Source organism: Oncorhynchus gorbuscha, linkage group LG03, assembly GCF_021184085.1.
Source record: "Oncorhynchus gorbuscha isolate QuinsamMale2020 ecotype Even-year linkage group LG03, OgorEven_v1.0, whole genome shotgun sequence".
In the NCBI taxonomy this organism is placed as follows: domain Eukaryota; kingdom Metazoa; phylum Chordata; class Actinopteri; order Salmoniformes; family Salmonidae; genus Oncorhynchus; species Oncorhynchus gorbuscha.
In genome coordinates, this window is record NC_060175.1 from 24,422,374 (window position 1) to 24,447,103 (window position 24,730).

The 24,730-nt window shown below is 38.7% G+C and overlaps 1 protein-coding gene across 1 annotated transcript in view; it reads right to left on the bottom strand.

Moving 5' to 3' along the window:
* The window catches only part of LOC124029055 (phosphatidylinositol 4-phosphate 3-kinase C2 domain-containing subunit beta-like), a 138,236-nt gene that overhangs the window by 34,207 nt on the left and 79,299 nt on the right, over positions 1 to 24,730 (bottom strand). Inside the window, 1 exon segment of the mRNA XM_046340911.1 lies at positions 4,346 to 4,468. Within this exon segment, the coding sequence (XP_046196867.1) occupies positions 4,346 to 4,468 (123 nt within the window).

The window sequence follows — 24,730 nt, forward strand, 5'->3', positions numbered from 1 at the left end:
CACATAAACACACCCACATGTCCTCCCACACATAAACACAGCCACATGTCCTCTCACACATAAACACAGCCACATGTCCTCTCACACATAAACACACCCACATGTCCTCCCACACATAAACACAGCCACATGTCCTCCCACACATAAACACACCCACACATAAACACACCCACATGTCCTCCCACACATAAACACAGCCACATGTCCTCCCACACATAAACACAGCCACATGTCCTCTCACACATAAACACAGCCACATGTCCTCCCACACATAAACACAGCCACATGTCCTCAAACACATAAACACAGCCACATGTCCTCCCACACATAAACACAGCCACATGTCCTCCCACACATAAACACACCCACATGTCCTCCCACACATAAACACACCCACATGTCCTCCCACACATAAACACAGCCACATGTCCTCTCACACATAAACACAGCCACATGTCCTCCCACACATAAACACAGCCACATGTCCTCAAACACATAAACACAGCCACATGTCCTCTCACACATAAACACAGCCACATGTACTCTCACACATTAACACACCCACACATAAACACACCCAAATGTCCTCCCACACATAAACACAGCCACATGTCCTCTCACACATAAACACAGCCACATGTCCTCAAACACATAAACACAGCCACATGTCCTCAAACACATAAACACACCCACATGTCCTCCCCCACATAAACACAGCCACATGTCCTCCCACACATAAACACAGCCACATGTCCTCTCACACATAAACACACCCACATGTCCTCCCACACATAAACACACCCACACATAAACACACCCACATGTCCTCCCACACATAAACACAGCCACATGTCCTCTCACACATAAACACAGCCACATGTCCTCTCACACATAAACACACCCACATGTCCTCCCACACATAAACACAGCCACATGTCCTCTCACACATAAACACAGCCACATGTCCTCCCACACATAAACACACCCACATGTCCTCCCACACATAAACACACCCACATGTCCTCCCACACATAAACACAGCCACATGTCCTCTCACACATAAACACAGCCACATGTCCTCTCACACATAAACACACCCACACATAAACACACCCACACACAAACACACCCACATGTCCTCCCACACATAAACACAGCCACATGTCCTCTCACACATAAACACAGCCACATGTCCTCTCACACATAAACACAGCCACATGTCCTCAAACACATAAACACACCCACATGTCCTCCCCCACATAAACACAGCCACATGTCCTCAAACACATAAACACAGCCACATGTCCTTAAACACATAAACACAGCCACATGTCCTCCCACACATAAACACAGCCACATGTCCTCAAACACATAAACACAGCCACATGTCCTCCCACACATAAACACAGCCACATGTCCTCCCACACATAAACACACCCACATGTCCTCCCACACATAAACACACCCACATGTCCTCCCACACATAAACACAGCCACATGTCCTCCCACACATAAACACACCCACACATAAACACACCCACACATAAACACACCCACATGTCCTCCCACACATAAACACAGCCACATGTCCTCTCACACATAAACACAGCCACATGTCCTCCCACACATAAACACAGCCACATGTCCTCCCACACATAAACACACCCACACATAAACACACCCACACATAAACACACCCACATGTCCTCCCACACATAAACACAGCCACATGTCCTCTCACACATAAACACAGCCACATGTCCTCTCACACATAAACACACCCACATGTCCTCCCACACATAAACACAGCCACATGTCCTCCCACACATAAACACACCCACACATAAACACACCCACACATAAACACACCCACATGTCCTCCCACACATAAACACAGCCACATGTCCTCCCACACATAAACACAGCCACATGTCCTCTCACACATAAACACAGCCACATGTCCTCCCACACATAAACACAGCCACATGTCCTCAAACACATAAACACAGCCACATGTCCTCCCACACATAAACACAGCCACATGTCCTCCCACACATAAACACACCCACATGTCCTCCCACACATAAACACACCCACATGTCCTCCCACACATAAACACAGCCACATGTCCTCCCACACATAAACACAGCCACATGTCCTCTCACACATAAACACAGCCACATGTCCTCTCACACATAAACACAGCCACATGTCCTCTCACACATAAACACAGCCACATGTCCTCTCACACATAAACACACCCACACATAAACACAGCCACATGTCCTCCCACACATAAACACAGCCACATGTCCTCTCACACATAAACACAGCCACATGTCCTCCCACACAAACACAGCCACATGTCCTCAAACACATAAACACAGCCACATGTCCTCCCACACATAAACACAGCCACATGTCCTCCCACACATAAACACACCCACATGTCTTCCCACACATAAACACACCCACATGTCCTCCCCCACATAAACACAGCCACATGTCCTCAAACACAAACACACCCACATGTCCTCCCCCACATAAACACAGCCACATGTCCTCCCACACATAAACACAGCCACATGTCCTCAAACACATAAACACACCCACATGTCCTCCCACACATAAACACACCCACATGTCCTCCCACACATAAACACAGCCACATGTCCTCAAACACATAAACACACCCACACATAAACACAGCCACATGTCCTCAAACACATAAACACAGCCACATGTCCACCCACACATAAACACAGCCACATGTCCTCCCACACATAAACACAGCCACATGTCCTCCCACACATAAACACACCCACATGTCCTCCCACACATAAACACACCCACACATAAACACACCCACATGTCCTCCCACACATAAACACACCCACACATAAACACAGCCACATGTCCTCAAACACATAAACACACCCACACATAAACACAGCCACATGTCCTCAAACACATAAACACAGCCACATGTCCTCCCACACATAAACACAGCCACATGTCCTCCCACACATAAACACAGCCACATGTCTTCCCACACATAAACACAGCCACATGTCCTCCCACACATAAACACACCCACACATAAACACAGCCACATGTCCTCCCACACATAAACACAGCCACATGTCCTCCCACACATAAACACACCCACACATAAACACAGCCACATGTCCTCCCACACATAAACACACCCACACATAAACACACCCACATGTCCTCCCACACATAAACACAGCCACATGTCCTCAAACACATAAACACACCCACATGTCCTCCCACACATAAACACAGCCACATGTCCTCAAACACATAAACACACCCACATGTCCTCCCACACATAAACACAGCCACATGTCCTCCCACACATAAACACAGCCACATGTCCTCCCACACATAAACAGAGCCACATGTCCTCCCACACATAAACACACCCACATGTCCTCCCACACATAAACACACCCACACATAAACACAGCCACATGTCCTCCCACACATAAACACACCCACATGTCCTCCCACACATAAACACAGCCACATGTCCTCCCACACATAAACACAGCGACATGTCCTCCCACACATAAACACAGCCACATGTCCTCTCACACATAAACACAGCCACATGTCCTCCCCCACATAAACACAGCCACATGTCCTCCCACACATAAACACAGCGACATGTCCTCCCACACATAAACACAGCCACATGTCCTCCCACACATAAACACAGCCACATGTCCTCTCACACATAAACACAGCGACATGTCCTCCCACACATAAACACAGCCACATGTCCTCCCACACATAAACACAGCGACATGTCCTCCCACACATAAACACAGCCACATGTCCTCTCACACATAAACACAGCGACATGTCCTCCCACACATAAACACAGCGACGTGTCCTCCCACACATAAACACAGCCACATGTCCTCCCACACATAAACACAGCCACATGTCCTCCCACACATAAACACAGCCACATGTCCTCCCACACATAAACACAGCCACATGTACGACCAACAGCTCTTTCCAGTGGACACATATAGGGGACAGTAGGTGGACAAACAGAACACCTGGTACTAGAGTGGGATGGCTTGAACCCTAAACATGCTTTAGGAAGCCAATGTGTACATTGTGTATGTTGTGTACGTTATGAGTACATGTTGTTAGAAGTGGTAGTTTAGATTGCAAATATCTATATTGCTTTTAAATGATAAGCATCATGTAATATTAGGATACATAGACTCTGATTGGTGAACATCTCTGTGAGGTTGCTTGAGGAGCCTATAAGGTCTGTTGTGACAGGCTGTGATTGGGTACGTACCTATGGTCCCAGACTACCAGGTGAAACAGGTACTTGCTGACCTGCTGTTTGTTGGTGTGCCGAGGGGCACAAAGCTCCGCCCCTCCATGGGTCAGAGAGCACGACAGGAAGAAGCCCTCGTAGCTGATAGGAAAAGGAAGTGGAAATCAGCCAATGGGATAACAGAGAGGAGATCAGCCAATTCAATGACAAGGTGAATCCAGGTAAAAGCTATGATCATTTTAGTGACGTCACTTGTTAAATCTACTTAAATCAGTGTAGACGAAGGGGAGGTGACCGGTTCAATGCAAACTCAATATTATGAAGGTGTTTTAATGTTTTGTACACTTTGTACTGCATACAGTATGTGGCAGTGCCAGAGGAGAGTTGAAGAAAGGGCAGGTGCTGAGAGAAGACAGATTCATGGAGATTCAGGGGGAGGGTTTGGCCTGACCTGAATTCACTCAGGTCAATATAGAGGGAGGGATGTGATGGGAAGGGAAAAGGGAGAAAAAATGGTAGAAGATGGAAGAGAGGATGGGAAAAGTAAGAGAAGTAAAAATGGAATGGAGGGTGATGAAAAGAGAGAAGTAGAGAGAGAAGGGGAGAGGATAGGGAGAAGGGGAGAGGATAGGGAGAAATAATAGGGAGAAGGGGAGAGGATAAGGAGAAGGGGAGGGGGGATAGGGAGAAAGGATAGGGAGAAGGGGAGAGGATAAGGAGAAGGGGAGGGGGATAGGGAGAAAGGATAGGGAGAAGGGGAGAGGATAGGGAGAACGGATAGGGAGAAGGGGAGAGGATAAGGAGAACGGATAGGGAGATGGGGAGAGGATAAGGAGAACGGATAGGGAGAAGGGGAGAGGATAAGGAGAACGGATAGGGAGAAGGGGAGAGGATAAAGAGAACGGATAGGGAGAAGGGGAGAGGATAAGGAGAACGGATAGGGAGAAGGGGAGAGGATAAGGAGAACGGATAGGGAGAAGGGGAGAGGATAAGGAGAACAGATAGGGAGAAGGGGAGCGGGGATAGGGAGAAAGGATAGGGAGAAGGGGAAAGGATAGGGAGAAGGGGAGAGGATAGGGAGAAAGGATAGGGAGAATGGGAGAGGATAGGGAGAAGGGGAGAGGATAAGGAGAACGGATAGGGAGAAGGGGATAGGATAGGGAGAACAGATAGGGAGACGGGGAGAGGATAGGGAGAACGGATAGGGAGAAGGGGAGAGGATAAGGGGAACGGATAGGGAGAAGGGGAGAGGATAGGGAGAAGGGGAGAGGATAGGGAGAAGGGGAGATGATAAGGAGAACGGATAGGGAGAAGGGGAGAGGATAGGGAGAAAGGATAGGGAGGAGGGGAGAGGATAGGGAGAAGGGGAGAGGGGATAGGGAGAAGGGGAGAGGATAGGGAGAAAGGATAGGGAGAAGAGGAGAGGATAGGGAGAAAGAATAGGGAGAAGGGGAGAGGATAGGGAGAATGGATAGGGAGAAGGGGAGAGGATAAGGAGAAGGGGAGAGGATAAGGAGAATGGATAGGGAGAAGGGGAGAGGATAGGGAGAAGGGGAGAGGATAGGGAGAATCGATAGGGAGAAGGGGAGAGGATAAGGAGAACGGATAGGGAGAAGGGGAGAGGATAAGGAGAAGGGGAGAGGATAAGGAGAACGGATAGGGAGAACGGGAGAGGATAAGGAGAAGGGGAGAGGATAGGGAGAAGGGGAGAGGCTAGGGAGAAGGGGAGAGGATAAGGAGAAGGGGAGAGGATAGGGAGAAGGGGAGAGGATAGGGAGAAGGGGAGAGGATAGGGAGAAGGAATATAGAGAAGGGGAGAGGATAGGGAGAAGGGGAGAGGATAAGAAGAAGGGGAGAGGATAAGGAGAAGGGGAGAGGATAGGGAGAAGGGGATAGGATAGGGAGAAGGGGAGAGGCTAGGGAGAAGGGGAGAGGATAGGGAGAAAGAATAGGGAGAAGGGGAGAGGATAAGGAGAAGGGGAGAGGATAGGGAGAAAGAATTGGGGGAAGGGGAGAGGATAGGGAGAACGGATAGGGAGAAGGGGAGAGGATAAGGAGAATGGGAGAGGATAGGGAGATGGGGAGAGGCTAGGGAGAAGGGGAGAGGATAGGGAGAAAGAATAGGGAGAAGGGGAGAGGACAGGGAGAAATAATAGGGAGAAGGTGAGAGGATAGGGAGAACGGATAGGGAGAAGGGGAGGGGATAGGGAGAAAGAATAGGGAGAAGGGGAGAGGATAGGGAGAATGGATAAGGAGAAGGGGAGAGGATAAGGAGAAGGGGAGAGGATAAGGAGAACAGATAGGGAGAAGGGGAGAGGATAAGGAGAAGGGATAGGGAGAAGGGGAGAGGATAGGGAGAAAGGATAGGGAGAAGGGGAGAGGATAGGGAGAATGGATAGGGAGAAGGGGAGAGGATAAGGAGAACGGATAGGGAGAAGGGGAGAGGATAAGGAGAACGGATAGGGAGAAGGGGAGAGGATAAGGAGAACGGATAGGGAGAAGGGGAGAGGATAAGGAGAACGGATAGGGAGAAGGGGAGCGGGGATAGGGAGAAAGGATAGGGAGAAGGGGAAAGGATAGGGAGAAGGGGAGAGGATAGGGAGAAAGGATAGGGAGAAGGGGAGAGGATAGGGAGAAAGGATAGGGAGAAGGGGAGAGGATAGGGAGAAGGGGAGAGGATAAGGAGAACGGATAGGGAGAAGGGGAGAGGATAGGGAGAACAGATAGGGAGACGGAGAGAGGATAGGGAGAACGGATAGGGAGAAGGGGAGAGGATAAGGGGAACGGATAGGGAGAAGGGGAGAGGATAGGGAGAAAGGATAGGGAGAAGGGGAGAGGATAGGGAGAAGGGGAGATGATAAGGAGAACGGATAGGGAGAAGGGAAGAGGATAGGGAGAAAGGATAGGGAGGAGGGGAGAGGGTAGGGAGAAGGGGAGAGGATAGGGAGAAGGGGAGAGGATAGGGAGAAAGGATAGGGAGAAGAGGAGAGGATAGGGAGAAAGAATAGGGAGAAGGGGAGAGGATAGGGAGAATGGATAGGGAGAAGGGGAGAGGATAAGGAGAAGGGGAGAGGATAAGGAGAATGGATAGGGAGAAGGGGAGAGGATAGGGAGAAGGGGAGAGGATAGGGAGAATCGATAGGGAGAAGGGGAGAGGATAAGGAGAAGGGGAGAGGATAAGGAGAACGGATAGGGAGAACGGGAGAGGATAAGGAGAAGGGGAGAAGATAGGGAGAAGGGGAGAGGCTAGGGAGAAGGGGAGAGGATAAGGAGAAGGGGAGAGGATAGGGAGAAGGGGAGAGGATAGGGAGAAGGGGAGAGGATAGGGAGAAGGAATATAGAGAAGGGGAGAGGATAGGGAGAAGTGGAGAGGATAAGAAGAAGGGGAGAGGATAAGGAGAAGGGGAGAGGATAGGGAGAAGGGGAGAGGATAGGGAGAAGGGGAGAGGCTAGGGAGAAGGGGAGAGGATAGGGAGAAAGAATAGGGAGAAGGGGAGAGGATAAGGAGAAGGGGAGAGGATAGGGAGAAAGAATTGGGAGAAGGGGAGAGGATAGGGAGAACGGATAGGGAGAAGGGGAGAGGATAAGGAGAAGGGGAGAGGATAGGGAGAAGGGGAGAGGCTAGGGAGAAGGGGAGAGGATAGGGAGAAAGAATAGGGAGAAGGGGAGAGGATAGGGAGAAATAATAGGGAGAAGGTGAGAGGATAGGGAGAACGGATAGGGAGAAGGGGAGGGGATAGGGAGAAAGAATAGGGAGAAGGGGAGAGGATAAGGAGAAGGGAGAGGATAAGGAGAACAGATAGGGAGAAGGGGAGAGGATAAGGAGAAGGGAAGGGAGAAGGGGAGAGGATAGGGAGAAGGGGATAGGGAGAAGGGGAGAGGATAGGGAGAATGGATAGGGAGAAGGGGAGAGGATAAGGAGAACGGATAGGGAGATGGGGAGAGGATAAGGAGAAGGGGAGAGGCTAGGAATAAAGGATAGGGAGAAGGGGAGAGGATAGGGAGAAGGGGAGAGGATAAGGAGAAGGGGAGAGGATAGGGAGAAGGGGAGAGGCTAGGGAGAAGGGGAGAGGATAGGGAGAAAGAATAGGGAGAAGGGGAGAGGATAGGGAGAAATAATAGGGAGAAGGTGAGAGGATAGGGAGAACGGATAGGGAGAAGGGGAGGGGATAGGGAGAAAGAATAGGGAGAAGGGGAGAGGATAAGGAGAAGGGGAGAGGATAAGGAGAACAGATAGGGAGAAGGGGAGAGGATAAGGAGAAGGGATAGGGAGAAGGGGAGAGGATAGGGAGAAAGGATAGGGAGAAGGGGAGAGGATAGGGAGAATGGATAGGGAGAAGGGGAGAGGATAAGGGAGAACGGATAGGGAGATGGGGAGAGGATAAGGGAGGGGAAGGCTAGGAATAAAAGATAGGGAGAAGGGGAGAGGATAGGGAGAAGGGAGAGGATAGGGAGAACGGATAGGGAGAAGGGGAGAGGATAGGGAGAAGGGGAGAGGATAAGGAGAAGGGGAGAGGATACGGAGAAGGGGAGAGGATAGGGAGAAAGAATAGGGAGAAGGGGAGAGGATAGGGAGAAATAATAGGGAGAAGGTGAGAGGATAGGGAGAACGGATAGGGAGAAGGGGAGGGGATAGGGATAAAGAATAGGGAGAAGGGGAGAGGATAGGGAGAATGGATAAGGAGAAGGGGAGAGGATAAGGAGAAGGGGAGAGGATAAGGAGAACGGATAGGGAGAAGGGGAGAGGATAGGGAGAATGGATAGGGAGAAGAGGAGAGGATAGGGAGGATGGATAGGGAGAAGGGGAGAGGATAAGGAGAACGGATAGGGAGAAGGGGAGAGGATAAGGAGAAGGGGAGAGGATAAGGAGAACAGATAGGGAGAAGGGGAGAGGATAAGGAGAAGGGATAGGGAGAAGGGGAGAGGATAGGGAGAAAGGATAGGGAGAAGGGGAGAGGATAGGGAGAATGGATAGGGAGAAGGGGAGAGGATAAGGAGAACGGATAGGGAGATGGGGAGAGGATAAGGAGAAGGGGAGAGGCTAGGAATAAAGGATAGGGAGAAGGGGAGAGGATAGGGAGAAGGGGAGAGGATAGGGAGAATGAATAGGGAGAAGGGGAGAGGATAGGGAGAAGGGGAGAGGATAAGGAGAAGGGGAGAGGATAAGGAGAAGGGGAGAGGATAGGGAGAACGGATAGGGAGAAGGGGAGAGGATAGGGAGAAAGGATAGGGAGAAGGGGAGAGGATAGGGAGAATGGATAGGGAGAAGGGGAGAGGATAGGGAGAATGGATAGGGAGAAGGGGAGAGGATAAGTAGAAGGGGAGAGGATAAGGAGAACGGATAGGGAGAAGGGGAGAGGATAGGGGGAAAGGATAGGGAGAAGGGGAGAGGAGAAGGAGAAGGGGAGAGGATAGGGAGAAGGGGAGAGGATAGGGAGAAGGGGAGAGGATAAGGAGAAGGGGAGAGGATAGGGAGAAGGGGAGAGGCTAGGGAGAAGGGGAGAGGATAGGGAGAAGGGGAGAGGATAAGGAGAACGGATAGGGAGAAGGGTAGAGGATAGGGAGAAAGGATATGGAGAAGGGGAGAGGATAGGGAGAAGGGGAGAGGATAGGGAGAAGGGGAGAGGATAGGGAGAAGGGGAGAGGATAGGGAGAAGGGGAGAGGCTAGGGAGAAGGGGAGAGGATAGGGAGAACGGATAGGGAGAGGATAAGGAGAAGGGGAGAGGATAAGGAGAAGGGGAGAGGATAGGGAGAAGGGGAGAGGCTAGGGAGAAGGGGAGAGGATAAGATTTAGATGCACTATTGTAAAGTGACTGATCCACTGGATGTCATAAGGTGAATGCACCAATTTGTAAGTCGCTCTGGATAAGAGCGTCTGCAAAATGACTTAAATGTAAATGTAAATGTAGGGAGAAAGAATAGGGAGAAGGGGAGAGGATAGGGAGAACGGATAGGGAGAAGGGGAGAGGATAAGGAGAAGGGGAGAGGATAGGGAGAAGGGGAGAGGCTAGGGAGAAGGGGAGAGGATAGGGAGAAAGAATAGGGAGAAGGGGAGAGGATAGGGAGAAATAATAGGGAGAAGGTGAGAGGATAGGGAGAAAGGATAGGGAGAAGGGGAGAGGATAGGGAGAAAGGATAGGGAGAAGGGGAGAGGATAGGGGGAATGGATAGGGAGAAGGGGAGAGGATAGGGAGAATGGATAGGGAGAAGGGGAGAGGATAAGGAGAAGGGGAGAGGATAAGGAGAACGGATAGGGAGAAGGGGAGAGGATAGGGAGAAAGGATAGGGAGAAGGGGAGAGGATAGGGAGAACGGATAGGGAGAAGGTGAGAGGATAAGGAGAACGGATAGGGAGAAGGGGATAGGATAAGGAGAAGGGGAGAGGATAGGGAGAAGGGGAGAGGATAAGGAGAAGGGGAGAGGATAGGGAAAAGGGGAGAGGATAAGGAGAAGGGGAGAGGATAGCGAGAAGGGGAGAGGCTAGGGAGAAGGGGAGAGGATAGGGAGAACGGATTGGGAGAAGGGGAGACGATAAGGAGAAGGGGAGAGGATAAGGAGAAGGGGAGAGGATAGGGAGAAGGGGAGAGGATAGGGAGAAGGGGAGAGGCTAGGGAGAAAGGATAGGGAGAAGGGGAGAGGATAAGGAGAAGGGGAGAGGATAAGGAGAAGGGGAGAGGATAGGGAGAAGGGGAGAGGATAAGGAGAAGGGGAGAGGATAGGGAGAAGGGGAGAGGATATGGAGAAGGGGAGAGGATAAGGAGAAGGGGAGAGGATAGGGGGAAAGAATAGGGAGAAGGGGAGAGGATAGGGAGAACGGATAGGGGAAAGAATAGGGAGAAGGGAGAGGATAGGGAGAAGGAGGAGAGGATAAGGAGAAGGGGAGAGGATAGGGAGAAGGGGAGAGGCTTTTTTACTTCTTTTACTTCTCTTCTCTTCTCTTTCTTTTACTTCTCTTCTCTTTCTTTTACTTCTCTTTCTTTTACTTCTATTTCTTTTACTTGTCTTTCTTTTACTTTCTTTCTTTTACTTATTTCTTTTACTTCTCTTCTCTTTCTTTGACTTCTCTTTTTACTTCTCTTCTCTTTCTTTTTTATCTTCTCTTTCTTTTCTTTCTTTCTTTTACTTCTCTTTCTTTTACTTCTCTTTTCTTTTACTTTCTTCTTTCTTTTCTTCTCTTTCTTTTACTTCTCTTCTCTTTCTTTTACTTCTCTTCTCTTTCTTTTACTTCTCTTCTCTTTCTTTTACTTTCTTTCTTCTCTTTCTTTTTATCTTTCCTTTCTTCTCTTCTCTTTCTTTTACTTCTCTTCTCTTTCTTTTACTTACTTCTCTTTCTTTTACTTTCTTCTCTTTCTTTTACTTCTTTCTTTTTCTCTTTCTTTTACTTCTCTTTCTTTTACTTTCTTCTCTTTCTTTTACTTTTACTTCTCTTTCTTTTCTTTCTTTTTTCTTTTACTTCTCTTTCTTTTCTTCTCTTTCTTTTACTTCTCTTCTTTCTTTTACTTCTCTTCTCTTTCTTTTACTTCTCTTCTCTTTCTTTTACTCTTTTCTTTCTTTTACTTCTCTTTCTTTTACTTCTCTTCTCTTTCTTTTACTTCTTCTCTTTCTTTTACTTCTTTTCTTCTCTTTCTTTTACTTCTCTTCTCTTTTCTTTTTCTTTTCTTCTCTTTCTTTTACTTCTCTTTCTTTTACTTCTCTTCTCTTTCTTTTACTTTCTTTCTTTTACTTCTCTTTCTCTTTCTTTCTTCTCTTTCTTTTACTTCTCTTCTCTTTCTTTTACTTCTCTTTCTTTCTCTTCTCTTTCTTTTACTTCTCTTTCTTTTACTCTCTTCTCTTTCTTTTACTTCTCTTTCTTTTACTTCTCTTTCTTTCTTTTACTTCTCTTCTCTTTCTTTTCTTTCTTTCTTTTACTTCTCTTCTCTTTCTTTTACTTCTCTTCTCTTCTTTTACTTCTCTTCTCTTTCTTTTACTTCTCTTTCTTTTTTTACTTCTCTTTCTTTTACTTCTCTTCTCTTTCTTTTACTTCTCTTCTCTTTCTTTTACTTCTCTTTCTTTTTTCTCTTTTTTACTTTCTTCTCTTTCTTTTACTTCTCTTCTCTTTCTTTTACTTCTCTTTCTTTACTTTCTTCTTTCTTTTACTTCTTCTCTTTCTTTTACTTCTCTTTCTTTTACTTCTCTTTCTTTTCTCTCTTTCTTTCTTTTACTTCTCTTCTCTTTTACTTCTTCTTTCTTTTACTTCTCTTCTCTTTCTTTTACTTCTCTTCTCTTTCTTTTACTTCTCTTTCTTTCTTTTACTCTTCTCTTTCTTTTACTTTCTTCTCTTTCTTTTACTTCTCTTTCTTTTACTCCTCTTCTCTTTCTTTTACTTCTCTTTCTTTTACTCCTCTTTCTTTTTCTCTTTCTTTTACTTCTCTTCTCTTTCTTTTACTTCTTCTCTTTCTTTTACTTCTTCTTTCTTTTACTTCTCTTCTCTTTCTTCTCTTCTCTTTCTTTTACTTCTCTTCTCTTCTCTTCTCTTTCTTTTACTTTCTTTTCTTCTCTTTCTTTTACTTCTCTTCTCTTTTCTTCTCTTTCTTTTACTTCTCTTCTCTTTCTTTTACTTCTCTTCTCTTTCTTTTACTTTCTTCTCTTTCTTTTACTTCTCTTTCTTTTACTTCTCTTTCTTTTACTTATCTCTTTCTTCTCTTTCTTTTACTTTCTTTCTTTTACTCTCTTCTCTTTCTTTTACTTTCTTCTTTCTTTTACTTCTCTTCTCTTTCTTTTACTTCTCTTTCTTTCTTTTACTTCTCTTCTCTTTCTTTTACTTCTCTTCTTTCTTTTACTTCTCTTTCTTTTACTTCTCTTCTCTTTCTTTTACTTCTCTTCTCTTTCTTTTACTTTCTTTTCTTCTCTTTCTTTTACTTCTCTTCTCTTTCTTTTACTTCTCTTCTCTTTCTTTTACTTCTCTTCTCTTTCTTTTACTTCTTCTCTTTCTTTTACTTCTCTTCTTTTCTTCTCTTTCTTTTCTCTTCTCTTTCTTTTACTTCTCTTCTCTTTCTTTTACTTCTCTTCTCTTTCTTTTTACTTTCTTTCTTTTACTTCTCTTCTCTTTTCTTCTCTTTCTTTTACTCTCTTCTCTTTCTTTTACTTTTCTCTTCTCTTTCTTTTACTTTCTTTCTTTACTTCTCTTTCTTTTACTTTCTTCTCTTTCTTTTTTACTTCTCTTTCTTTTACTTCTCTTTCTTTTACTTTCTTTCTTTTACTTCTCTTCTCTTTCTTTTACTTCTCTTCTCTTTCTTTTACTTCTCTTCTTTTACTTCTCTTTCTTTTACTTTCTTCTCTTTCTTTTACTTCTCTTCTCTTTCTTTTACTTCTCTTTCTTTTACTTCTCTTCTCTTTCTTTTTCTCTTCTCTTTTTTACTTTCTTTTCTTCTCTTTCTTTTACTTCTCTTTCTTTTACTTCTTTCTTTTCTCTTTCTTTTACTTCTCTTCTCTTTCTTTTACTTCTCTTCTCTTTCTTTTACTTCTTCTCTTTCTTTTACTTCTCTTCTCTTTCTTTTACTTGTCTTCTCTTTCTTTTACTTCTCTTTCTTTTATTTCTTTCTTTTCTCTTCTCTTTCTTTTACTTTCTTTCTTTCTTTCTTTTACTCCTCTTCTCTTTCTTTTACTTCTCTTTCTTTTATTTCTCTTTCTTTTTCTCTTCTCTTTCTTTTACTTCTCTTTCTTTTACTTCTCTTTCTTTTACTTCTCTTCTCTTTCTTTTACTCCTCTTCTTTTCTTTTCTTCTCTTTCTTTTACTTCTCTTCTCTTTCTTTTCTTCTCTTTCTTTTACTTCTCTTCTCTTTCTTTTACTTTCTTCTTTCTTTTACTTCTCTTCTCTTTCTTTTACTTCTCTTCTCTTTCTTTTACTTCTCTTCTCTTTCTTTTACTTTCTTCTCTTTCTTTTACTTCTCTTCTCTTTCTTTTACTTCTCTTTCTTTTTTCTTCTCTTTCTTTTACTTCTCTTTCTTCTCTTTCTTTTACTTCTCTTCTCTTTCTTTTACTTCTCTTTCTTTTACTTCTCTTTCTTTTACTTCTCTTCTCTTTCTTTTACTTCTCTTCTCTTTCTTTTCTTCTCTTTCTTTTACTTCTTTTCTTTCTTTTCTTCTCTTTCTTTTACTTCTCTTCTCTTTCTTTTACTTCTCTTCTCTTTCTTTTACTTCTCTTCTCTTTCTTTTACTTCTCTTCTCTTTCTTTTACTTCTCTTTCTTTTACTTCTCTTTCTTTTACTTCTCTTCTCTTTCTTTTACTTCTCTTTCTTTTACTTCTCTTCTCTTTCTTTTACTTCTCTTCTCTTTCTTTACTTCTCTTTCTTTTACTTCTCTTCTCTTTCTTTTACTCTTCTCTTTCTTTTACTTCTCTTTCTTTTACTTCTCTTCTCTTTCTTTTACTTCTCTTCTCTTTCTTTTACTTCTCTTCTCTTTCTTTTACTTTCTCTTCTTTTCTTTTACTTCTCTTCTCTTTCTTTTTACTTCTCTTCTCTTTCTTTTACTTCTCTTCTTTTACTTCTCTTCTCTTTCTTTTACTTCTCTTTCTTTACTCCTCTTTCTTTCTTTACTTCTCTTTCTTTTACTTCTCTTTCTTTCTTTTACTTCTCTTTCTTTCTTTTACTTCTCTTTCTTTTACTTCTCTTCTCTTTCTTTTACTTCTCTTCTCTTTCTTTTACTTCTCTTTCTTTTACTTCTCTTTCTTTCTTTTACTTCTCTTTCTTTTCTTCTCTTTCTTTTACTTCTCTTCTCTTTCTTTTACTTCTTCTCTTTCTTCTCTTCTCTTTCTTTTACTTCTCTTTCTTTTACTTCTCTTCTCTTTTCTTCTCTTCTCTTTCTTTTACTTCTCTTTCTTTTACTTCTCTTTCTTTCTTTTACTTCTCTTCTCTTTCTTTTACTTCTTCTCTTTCTTTTACTTCTCTCTCTTTCTTTTACTTATCTTCTCTTTCTTTTACTTCTCTTTCTCTTTCTTTTACTTCTCTTCTCTTTCTCTTCTCTTTCTTTTACTTCTCTTTCTTTTCTCCTCTTTCTCTTTCTTTTACTTCTCTTTCTCTTTCTTTTTTACTTCTCTTCTCTTTCTTTTACTCTTCTCTTTCTTTTCTTTCTTTTACTTCTCTTTCTTTTACTTCTCTTTCTTTTACTTCTCTTCTCTTTCTTTTACTTCTCTTTCTCTTCTCTTTCTTTTACTTCTCTTTCTTTTACTTCTCTTCTCTTCTTTTACTTCTCTTCTCTTCTTTTTACTTCTCTTCTCTTTCTTTTACTTCTCTTCTCTTTCTTTTACTTCTCTTCTCTTTCTTTTACTTTCTTCTCTTTCTTTTACTTCTCTTCTCTTTCTTTTACTCTTCTCTTTCTTTACTTCTCTTTCTTTCTTTTACTTCTCTTTCTTTTACTTCTCTTCTCTTTCTTTTACTTCTCTTTCTTTTACTTCTCTTCTTTTTTTTACTTCTCTTTCTTTCTTTCTTCTCTTTTCTCTTTCTTCTTTCTTTTACTTCTCTTTCTTTTTCTTTTCTTTCTCTTTCTTTCTTTTACTTCTCTTTCTTTTACTCTCTTCTCTTTCTTTTACTTCTCTTTCTTTTACTTCTCTTCTCTTCTTTTACTTCTCTTCTCTTTCTTTTACTTCTCTTCTTTTCTTTTACTTCTCTTCTCTTTCTTTTACTTCTCTTCTCTTTCTTTTACTCTTCTCTTTCTTTTACTTCTCTTCTCTTTCTTTTCTTTCTTTTACTTCTTCTCTTTCTTTTACTTCTCTCTTTCTTTTACTTCTCTTTCTTTTCTTCTCTTTCTTTTACTTCTCTTTCTTTTTTTTTCTTCTCTTTCTTTCTTTTACTTCTCTTTCTTTCTTTTCTTCTCTTTCTTTTACTCTCTTCTCTTTCTTTTACTTCTCTTTCTTTTACTCCTCTTCTCTTTCTTTTCTTCTCTTTCTTTTACTTCTCTTCTCTTTCTTTTACTTCTCTTCTCTTTCTTTTACTTCTCTTCTCTTTCTTTTACTTTCTTTTTTACTTCTCTTCTCTTTCTTTTACTTCTCTTCTCTTTCTTTTACTTCTTCTCTTTCTTTTACTTCTCTTTCTTTTTTCTTCTCTTTTTCTCTTTCTTTTACTCTCTTTCTTTTACTTCTCTTCTCTTTCTTTTACTTCTCTTCTCTTTCTTTTACTTCTCTTTCTTTCTTTTACTTCTCTTTCTTTTACTTCTCTTTCTTTTCTTCTTCTTCTCTTCTCTTTCTTTTACTTCTCTTCTCTTTCTTTTACTTCTCTTCTCTTTCTTTTACTTCTCTTCTCTTTCTTTTTTACTTCTCTTTCTTTTACTTCTCTTCTCTTTCTTTTACTTTCTCTTTCTCTTTCTTTTACTCCTCTTCTTTCTCTTTTACTTTTTCTTCTCTTCTCTTTCTTTTTTCTCTTTTACTTTCTTCTCTTTCTTTTACTTCTCTTTCTTTCTTTTCTTTTACTTCTCTTCTCTTTCTTTTCTTCTCTTCTTTTCTTTCTTTCTTTCTTTTACTTCTCTTTCTTTCTTTTACTTCTCTTCTCTTTCTTTTACTTTCTTTTACTTCTCTTTCTTTTACTTTTCTCTTTCTTTCTTTTCTTCTTTTCTTCTCTTTCTTTTACTTCTCTTCTCTTTCTTTTACTTCTCTTCTCTTTCTTTTACTTCTCTTCTCTTTCTTTTACTTCTCTTTCTTTTACTTCTTCTCTTTCTTTTACTTCTTTCTTCTCTTTCTTTTACTTCTCTTTCTTTACTCTTCTCTTTCTTTTACTTCTCTTCTCTTTCTTTTACTTCTCTTTCTTTTTACTTTCTTTTCTTCTCTTTCTTTTACTTCTCTTCTCTTCTCTTTCTTTTACTTCTCTTTCTTTCTTTTTCTCTTCTCTTTCTTTTACTTCTCTTCTCTTTCTTTTACTTCTCTTTCTTTTACTTCTCTTCTCTTCTTTTACTTCTCTTCTCTTTCTTTTCTTCTCTTCTCTTTCTTTTACTTCTCTTCTCTTTCTTTTACTTCTCTCTTTCTTTCTTTTACTTCTCTTCTCTTTCTTTTACTTCTCTTTCTTTTACTTCTCTTTCTTTACTTTTCTTCTCTTTCTTTTACTTTCTTCTCTTTCTTTTACTTTCTCTTTCTTTTCTTCTCTTTCTTTTACTTCTCTTCTCTTTCTTTACTTCTCTTTCTTTCTTTTACTTCTCTTCTCTTTCTTACTTCTCTTCTCTTTCTTTTACTTTCTTTCTTTTCTTTTCTCTTTCTTTTACTTTCTTTTCTTCTCTTTCTTCTCTTCTCTTTCTTTTACTTCTCTTCTCTTTCTTTTACTTCTCTTCTCTTTCTTTTACTTCTCTTTCTTTTACTTCTCTTTCTTTTACTTCTCTTTCTTTTACTTCTCTTCTCTTTCTTTTACTTTCTTCTCTTTTTTACTTCTCTTCTCTTTCTTTTACTTCTCTTTCTTTCTTTTCTTTCTTTCTTTTACTTCTCTTCTCTTTCTTTTACTTCTCTTCTCTTTCTTTTACTTCTCTTCTACTTCTTTCTTTTACTTCTCTTCTCTTTCTTTTACTTCTCTTTCTTTCTTTTACTTCTCTTTCTTTTATTCTCTTTCTTCTCTTCTCTTTCTTTTACTTTTACTTCTCTTTCTTTTACTTTTCTTCTTTCTTTTTTCTTCTCTTTCTTTTTCTTTCTTTTCTTTTACTTCTCTTTCTTTTACTTCTCTTTCTTTTCTCTTCTTTCTTTTTTCTCTTCTCTTTCTTTTACTTCTCTTCTCTTTCTTTTACTTCTCTTTCTTTCTTTTACTTATCTTTTCTTTCTCTTTCTTTTACTTCTCTTCTCTTTCTTTTACTTCTCTTCTCTTTCTTTTTTCTTCTCTTTCTTTTACTTCTCTTTCTTTTACTCCTCTTCTTTTCTTTCTCTTTCTTTTACTTCTCTTCTCTTTCTTTTACTTCTCTTTCTTTCTTTTACTTCTCTTCTCTTTCTTTTACTTCTCTTTCTTTCTTCTCTTTCTTTTACTTCTCTTCTCTTTCTTTTACTTCTCTTCTACTCTTCTCTTTCTTTTACTTCTCTTCTCTTTCTTTTACTTCTTTTTCTTTCTTTTACTCTTCTCTTTCTTCTCTTCTCTTTCTTTTACTTCTCTTTCTTTTACTTCTTCTCTTTCTTTTACTTATCTTCTCTTTCTTTTACTTCTCTTCTCTTTCTTTTACTTCTCTTTCTTCTCTTTCTCTTTTTCTTCTCTTTCTTTTACTTCTCTTCTCTTTCTTTTACTTTTCTTCTCTTTCTTTTACTTCTCTTTCTTTTACTTCTCTTTCTTTTCTTCTCTTTCTTTTACTTCTCTTTCTTTTACTTCTCTTTCTTTTACTTTTCTCTTTCTTTTTTACTTCTCTTCTCTTTCTTTTACTTCTCTTCTCTTTCTTTTACTTCTCTTTCTTTTACTTCTCTTTCTTTCTTTTACTTCTCTTCTCTTTCTTTTACTTCTCTTTCTTTTCTTTCTTTTCTTCTCTTCTCTTTCTTTTACTTCTCTTTCTTTTACTTCTCTTTCTTTTACTTCTCTTTCTTTTACTTCTCTTCTTTCTTTTCTTTCTTCTCTTTCTTTACTTCTTCTCTTTCTTTTTCTCTTCTTTACTTTTCTCTTCTCTTTCTTTTACTTCTCTTTCTTTCTTTTTCTTCTCTTCTCTTTCTTTTACTTCTCTTTCTTCTCTTTCTTTTACTTCTCTTCTCTTTCTTTTACTTCTCTTCTCTTTCTTTTACTTCTCTTCTCTTTCTTTTACTTCTCTTCTCTTTCTTTTACTTCTCTTCTCTTCTCTTTCTTTTACTTCTTCTTTACTTCTCTTCTCTTTCTTTTACTTCTCTTTCTTTTCTTCTCTTTCTTTTACTTCTCTTCTCTTTCTTTCTTCTCTTTCTTTTACTTCTCTTCTCTTTCTTTTACTTCTCTTTCTTTTACTCCTCTTCTCTTTCTTTTACTTTCTTTTCTTCTCTTTCTTTTACTTCTCTTCTCTTTCTTTTACTTCTCTTCTCTTTCTTTTACTTCTCTTCTTTCTTTTACTTCTCTTCTCTTTCTTTTACTTCTCTTCTCTTTCTTTTACTTCTCTTCTCTTTCTTTTACTTCTCTTTCTTTTACTTCTCTTCTCTTTCTTTTACTTCTCTTTCTTTTACTCTCTCTCTTTCTTTTACTTCTCTTTCTTTTACTTCTTTCTTTTTACTTCTTCTCTTTCTTTTCTTTCTTCTCTTCTCTTCTCTTTTACTCCTCTTCTCTTTCTTTTACTTCTCTTTCTCTTTCTTTTACTTCTCTTCTCTTTCTTTTACTTCTCTTTCTTTTTTCTTTCTTTTACTTCTCTTCTCTTTCTTTTACTTCTCTTTCTTTTACTTCTCTTCTCTTTCTTCTTTTCTTTCTCTTTCTTTTACTTCTCTTCTCTTTCTTTTACTTCTCTTCTCTTTCTTTTACTTCTCTTCTCTTTCTTTCTTTCTTTCTTTTACTCTCTTCTCTTTCTTTTACTTCTCTTTCTTTTACTTCTCTTTCTTTCTTTTACTTCTCTTCTCTTTCTTTTACTTCTCTTCTCTTTCTTTTTCTCTTTCTTTTACTTCTCTTCTCTTTCTTTTACTTCTCTTCTCTTTCTTTTCTTCTCTTTCTTTTACTTCTCTTTCTTTTACTCCTCTTCTCTCTTTTCTCTTTCTTTTCTTCTCTTCTCTTTCTTTTTCTCTTCTCTTTCTTTTACTTCTCTTTCTTTTTTACTTCTCTTCTCTTTCTTTTACTTCTCTTCTCTTTCTTTTCTTCTCTTTCTTTTACTTCTTTCTTTTCTCTTCTCTTTCTTTTACTTCTCTTCTCTTTCTTTTACTTCTCTTTCTTTTCTTCTTCTTTCTTTCTTTCTTTTTACTCCTCTTCTCTTTCTTTTACTTTCTTCTCTTTCTTTTACTTCTCTTTCTTTTACTTCTCTTTCTTTCTTTTACTTCTCTTTCTTTTACTTTCTCTTCTCTTTCTTTTACTTCTTCTCTTTCTTTTACTTCTTTCTTTTCTTTCTTTTACTTTCTTTTACTTCTCTTCTCTTTCTTTTACTTCTCTTCTCTTTCTTTTACTTCTCTTTCTTTTCTTTCTTTTACTTCTCTTCTCTTTCTTTTACTTCTCTTTCTTTTACTTCTCTTTCTTTCTTTTCTTCTCTTTCTTTTACTCTCTCTTCTCTTTCTTTTCCTCTTCTCTTTCTTTTACTTCTCTTTCTTTCTTTTACTTTTCTTTTACTTCTCTTCTCTTTCTTTTACTTCTCTTTCTTTTACTTCTTCTCTTTCTTTTACTTATCTTCTCTTTCTTTTACTTCTCTTCTCTTTCTTTTACTTCTCTTTCCTTTACTCATTCTCTTTCTTTTACTTCTCTTCTCTTTCTTTTACTTCTCTTTCTTTTACTTCTCTTTCTTTTACTTCTCTTTCTTTTACTTCTCTTTCTTTTATTTCTCTTTCCTTTACTCCTCTTCTCTTTCTTTTACTTCTCTTCTCTTTCTTTTACTTCTCTTTCTTTTACTTCTCTTCTCTTTCTTTTACTTCTCTTCTCTTTCTTTTACTTCTCTTCTCTTTCTCCTCTTCTCTTTCTTTTACTCTTCTCTTCTCTTTCTTCTACTTCTCTTTCTTTTACTTCTCTTTCTTTTACTTCTCTTCTCTTTCTTTTACTTCTCTTCTCTTTCTTTTACTTCTCTTCTCTTTCTTTTTTACTTCTCTTCTCTTTCTTTTACTTCTCTTCTCTTTCTTTTACTTGTCTTCTCTTTCTTTTACTTGTCTTCTCTTTCTTTTACTTGTCTTCTCTTTCTTTTACTTACTTCTCTTTCTTTTTTCTCTTCTCTTTCTTTTACTCCTCTTCTCTTTCTTTTACTTCTCTTTCTTTTCTCTTCTCTTTCTTTTACTCCTCTTCTCTTTCTTTTACTCCTCTTCTCTTTCTTTTACTTCTCTTTCTTTTACTCTTTCCTCTTCTCTTTCTTTTACTTCTCTTTCTTTTACTTCTCTTCTCTTGCTTTTACTTCTCTTCTCTTTCTTTTACTTCTCTCTTCTCTTTCTTTTACTTCTCTTTCTTTCTTTTACTTCTCTTTCTTTTACTTCTCTTCTCTTTCTTTTACTTCTCTTCTCTTTCTTTTACTTCTCTTCTCTTTTTTACTTCTCTTCTCTTTCTTTTTACTTGTCTTCTCTTTCTTTTACTTGTCTTCTCTTTCTTTTACTTGTCTTCTCTTTCTTTTCTTTCTTCTCTTTCTTTTACTTCTCTTTCTTTTACTTCTCTTCTCTTTCTTTTACTTCTCTTTCTTTTACTCCTCTTTCTTTCTTTTCTCTTTCTTTTACTTCTCTTCTTTCTTTTACTTCTCTTTCTTTTACTCCTCTTTCTTTCTTTCTTTTACTCCTCTTCTCTTTCTTTTACTTCTCTTTCTTTTACTTCTCTTCTCTTTCTTTTACTTCTCTTCTCTTTCTTTTACTTCTCTTCTCTTTCTTTTACTTCTTCTCTTTCTTTTACTTCTCTTCTCTTTCTTTTACTTCTCTTTCTTTTACTTCTCTTCTCTTTCTTTTACTTCTCTTCTCTTTCTTTTACTTCTCTTCTCTTTCTTTTACTTCTCTTTCTTCTTACTTCTCTTCTCTTTCTTTTCTCTTTCTTTTACTTCTCTTTCTTTTACTCCTCTTCTCTTTCTTTTACTTCTCTTTCTTTTACTTCTCTTTTTTTTACTCCTCTTCTCTTTCTTTTACCCGCTTCTCTTTCTTTTACTTCTCTTCTCTTTCTTTTACTTCTCTTTTACTTCTCTTTCTTTTACTCCTCTTCTCTTTCTTTTACTTCTCTTTCTTTTACTTCTCTTTCTTTTACTCCTCTTTCTTTTACTCCTCTTCTCTTTCTTTTACTCCTCTTCTCTTTCTTTTACTCCGCTTCTCTTTCTTTTACTTCTCTTTCTTTTACTTCTCTTTCTTTTACTTCTCTTTCTTTTACTTCTCTTTCTCTTTCTTTTACTCTCTTCTCTTTCTTTTACTTCTCTTTCTTTTACTCCTCTTCTCTTTCTTTTACTTCTCTTTCTTTTACTTCTCTTCTCTTTCTTTTACTTCTCTTTCTTTCTTTTACTTCTCTTTCTTTTACTTCTCTTCTCTTTCTTTTACTTCTCTTTCTTTTACTTCTCTTTCTTTTACTTCTCTTCTCTTTCTTTTACTTCTCTTCTCTTTCTTTTACTTCTCTTCTCTTTCTTTTACTTCGCTTCTCTTTCTTTTACTTCTCTTCTCTTTCTTTTATTTCGCTTTCTTTTACTCCTCTTCTCTTTCTTTTACTTCTCTTCTCTTTCTTTTACTTCTCTTTCGTTTACTTCTCTTCTCTTTCTTTTACTTCTCTTCTCTTTCTTTTACTTCTCTTTCTTTTACTTCTTCTCTTTCTTTTACTTATCTTCTCTTTCTTTTACTTCTCTTCTCTTTCTTTTACTTCTCTTTCCTTTACTCATTCTCTTTCTTTTACTTCTCTTCTCTTTCTTTTACTTCTCTTTCTTTTACTTCTCTTTCTTTTACTTCTCTTTCTTTTATTTCTCTTTCCTTTACTCCTCTTCTCTTCTCTTTCTTTTACTTCTCTTCTCTTTCTTTTACTTCTCTTTCTTTTACTTCTCTTCTCTTTCTTTTACTTCTCTTCTCTTTCTTTTACTTCTCTTTCTTTCTTTTCTTCTCTTTCTTTTACTTCTTCTCTTTCTTTTACTTCTCTTTCTTTTACTTCTCTTTCTTTTACTCTCTTCTCTTTCTTTTACTTCTCTTTCTTTTACTTCTCTTTCTTTTACTTCTCTTCTCTTTCTTTTCTTTTCTTCTCTTCTCTTTCTTTTACTCCTCTTCTCTTTCTTTTACTTCTCTTCTCTTTCTTTTACTCCTCTTCTCTTTCTTTTACTCCTCTTCTCTTTCTTTTACTTCTCTTCTCTTTCTTTTACTTCTCTTCTCTTTCTTTTACTTCTCTTTCTTTTACTTCTCTTCTCTTTCTTTTACTTCTCTTCTCTTTCTTTTACTTTTCTTCTCTTTCTTTTACTTCTCTTCTCTTTCTTTTACTTTCTTTCTTTTACTTCTCTTCTCTTTCTTTTACTTCTCTTTCTTTTACTCCTCTTCTCTTTCTTTTACTCCTCTTCTCTTTCTTTTACTTCTCTTTCTTTTACTCCTCTTTCTTTTACTCCTCTTCTCTTTCTTTTACTTCTCTTTCTTTTACTTCTCTTCTCTTGCTTTTACTTCTCTTCTCTTGCTTTTACTTCTCTTCTCTTTCTTTTACTTCTCTTCTCTTTCTTTTACTTCTCTTTCTTTTACTTCTCTTCTTTCTTTTACTTCTCTTCTCTTTCTTTTACTTCTCTTCTCTTTCTTTTACTTCTCTTTCTTTTACTCCTCTTCTCTTTCTTTTACTTCTCTTTCTTTTACTTCTCTTTCTTTTACTCCTCTTCTCTTTCTTTTACTCCTCTTTCTTTTACTCCTCTTCTCTTTCTTTTACTCCTCTTCTCTTTCTTTTACTTCTCTTTCTTTTACTTTCCTCTTCTCTTTCTTTTACTTCTCTTCTCTTTCTTTTACTTCTCTTCTCTTCTTTTACTTCTCTTCTCTTGCTTTTACTTCTCTTCTCTTTCTTTTACTTCTCTTCTCTTTCTTTTACTTCTCTTTCTTTTACTTCTCTTCTCTTTCTTTTACTTCTCTTTCTTTTCTTCTCTTCTCTTTCTTTTACTTCTCTTTCTTTTACTCCTCTTCTCTTTCTTTTACTTCTCTTTCTTTTCTTCTCTTTCTTTTACTTCTCTTCTCTTTCTTTTACTCTTTCTCTTCTCTTTCTTTTACTTCTCTTTCTTTTTTCTTCTCTTTCTTTTACTTCTCTTCTTTCTTTTACTTCTCTTCTCTTTCTTTTACTTCTCTTCTCTTTCTTTTACTTCTCTTCTCTTTCTTTTACTTCTCTTTCTTTTCTTTCTTTTTTACTTCTCTTTCTTTTACTTCTCTTCTCTTTCTTTTTTACTTCTCTTCTCTTTCTTTTACTTCTCTTCTCTTTCTTTTACTTCTCTTCTCTTTCTTTTACTTCTCTTTCTCTTCTCTTTCTTTTACTTCTCTTTCTTTTACTTCTCTTTCTTTTACTTCTCTTCTCTTTCTTTTACTTCTCTTTCTTTTACTTCTCTTTTTTTACTCTCTTCTCTTTCTTCTCTTTTCTTCTCTTTCTTTTACTTCTCTTCTCTTTCTTTTTCTTCTCTTTTACTTCTCTTTCTTTTACTCCTCTTCTCTTTCTTTTACTTCTCTTTCTTTTACTTCTCTTTCTTCTTTTCTTTTCTCCTCTTTCTTTTACTTCTCTTCTCTTTCTTTTACTCCTCTTCTCTTTCTTTTACTCTCTTCTCTTTCTTTTACTTCTCTTCTCTTTTTTACTTCTCTTTCTTTTTTACTTCTCTTCTCTTTCTTTTACTTCTCTTCTCTTTCTTTTACTTCTCTTTCTTTTACTCTCTTTTTCTTCTCTTTCTTTTATTTCTC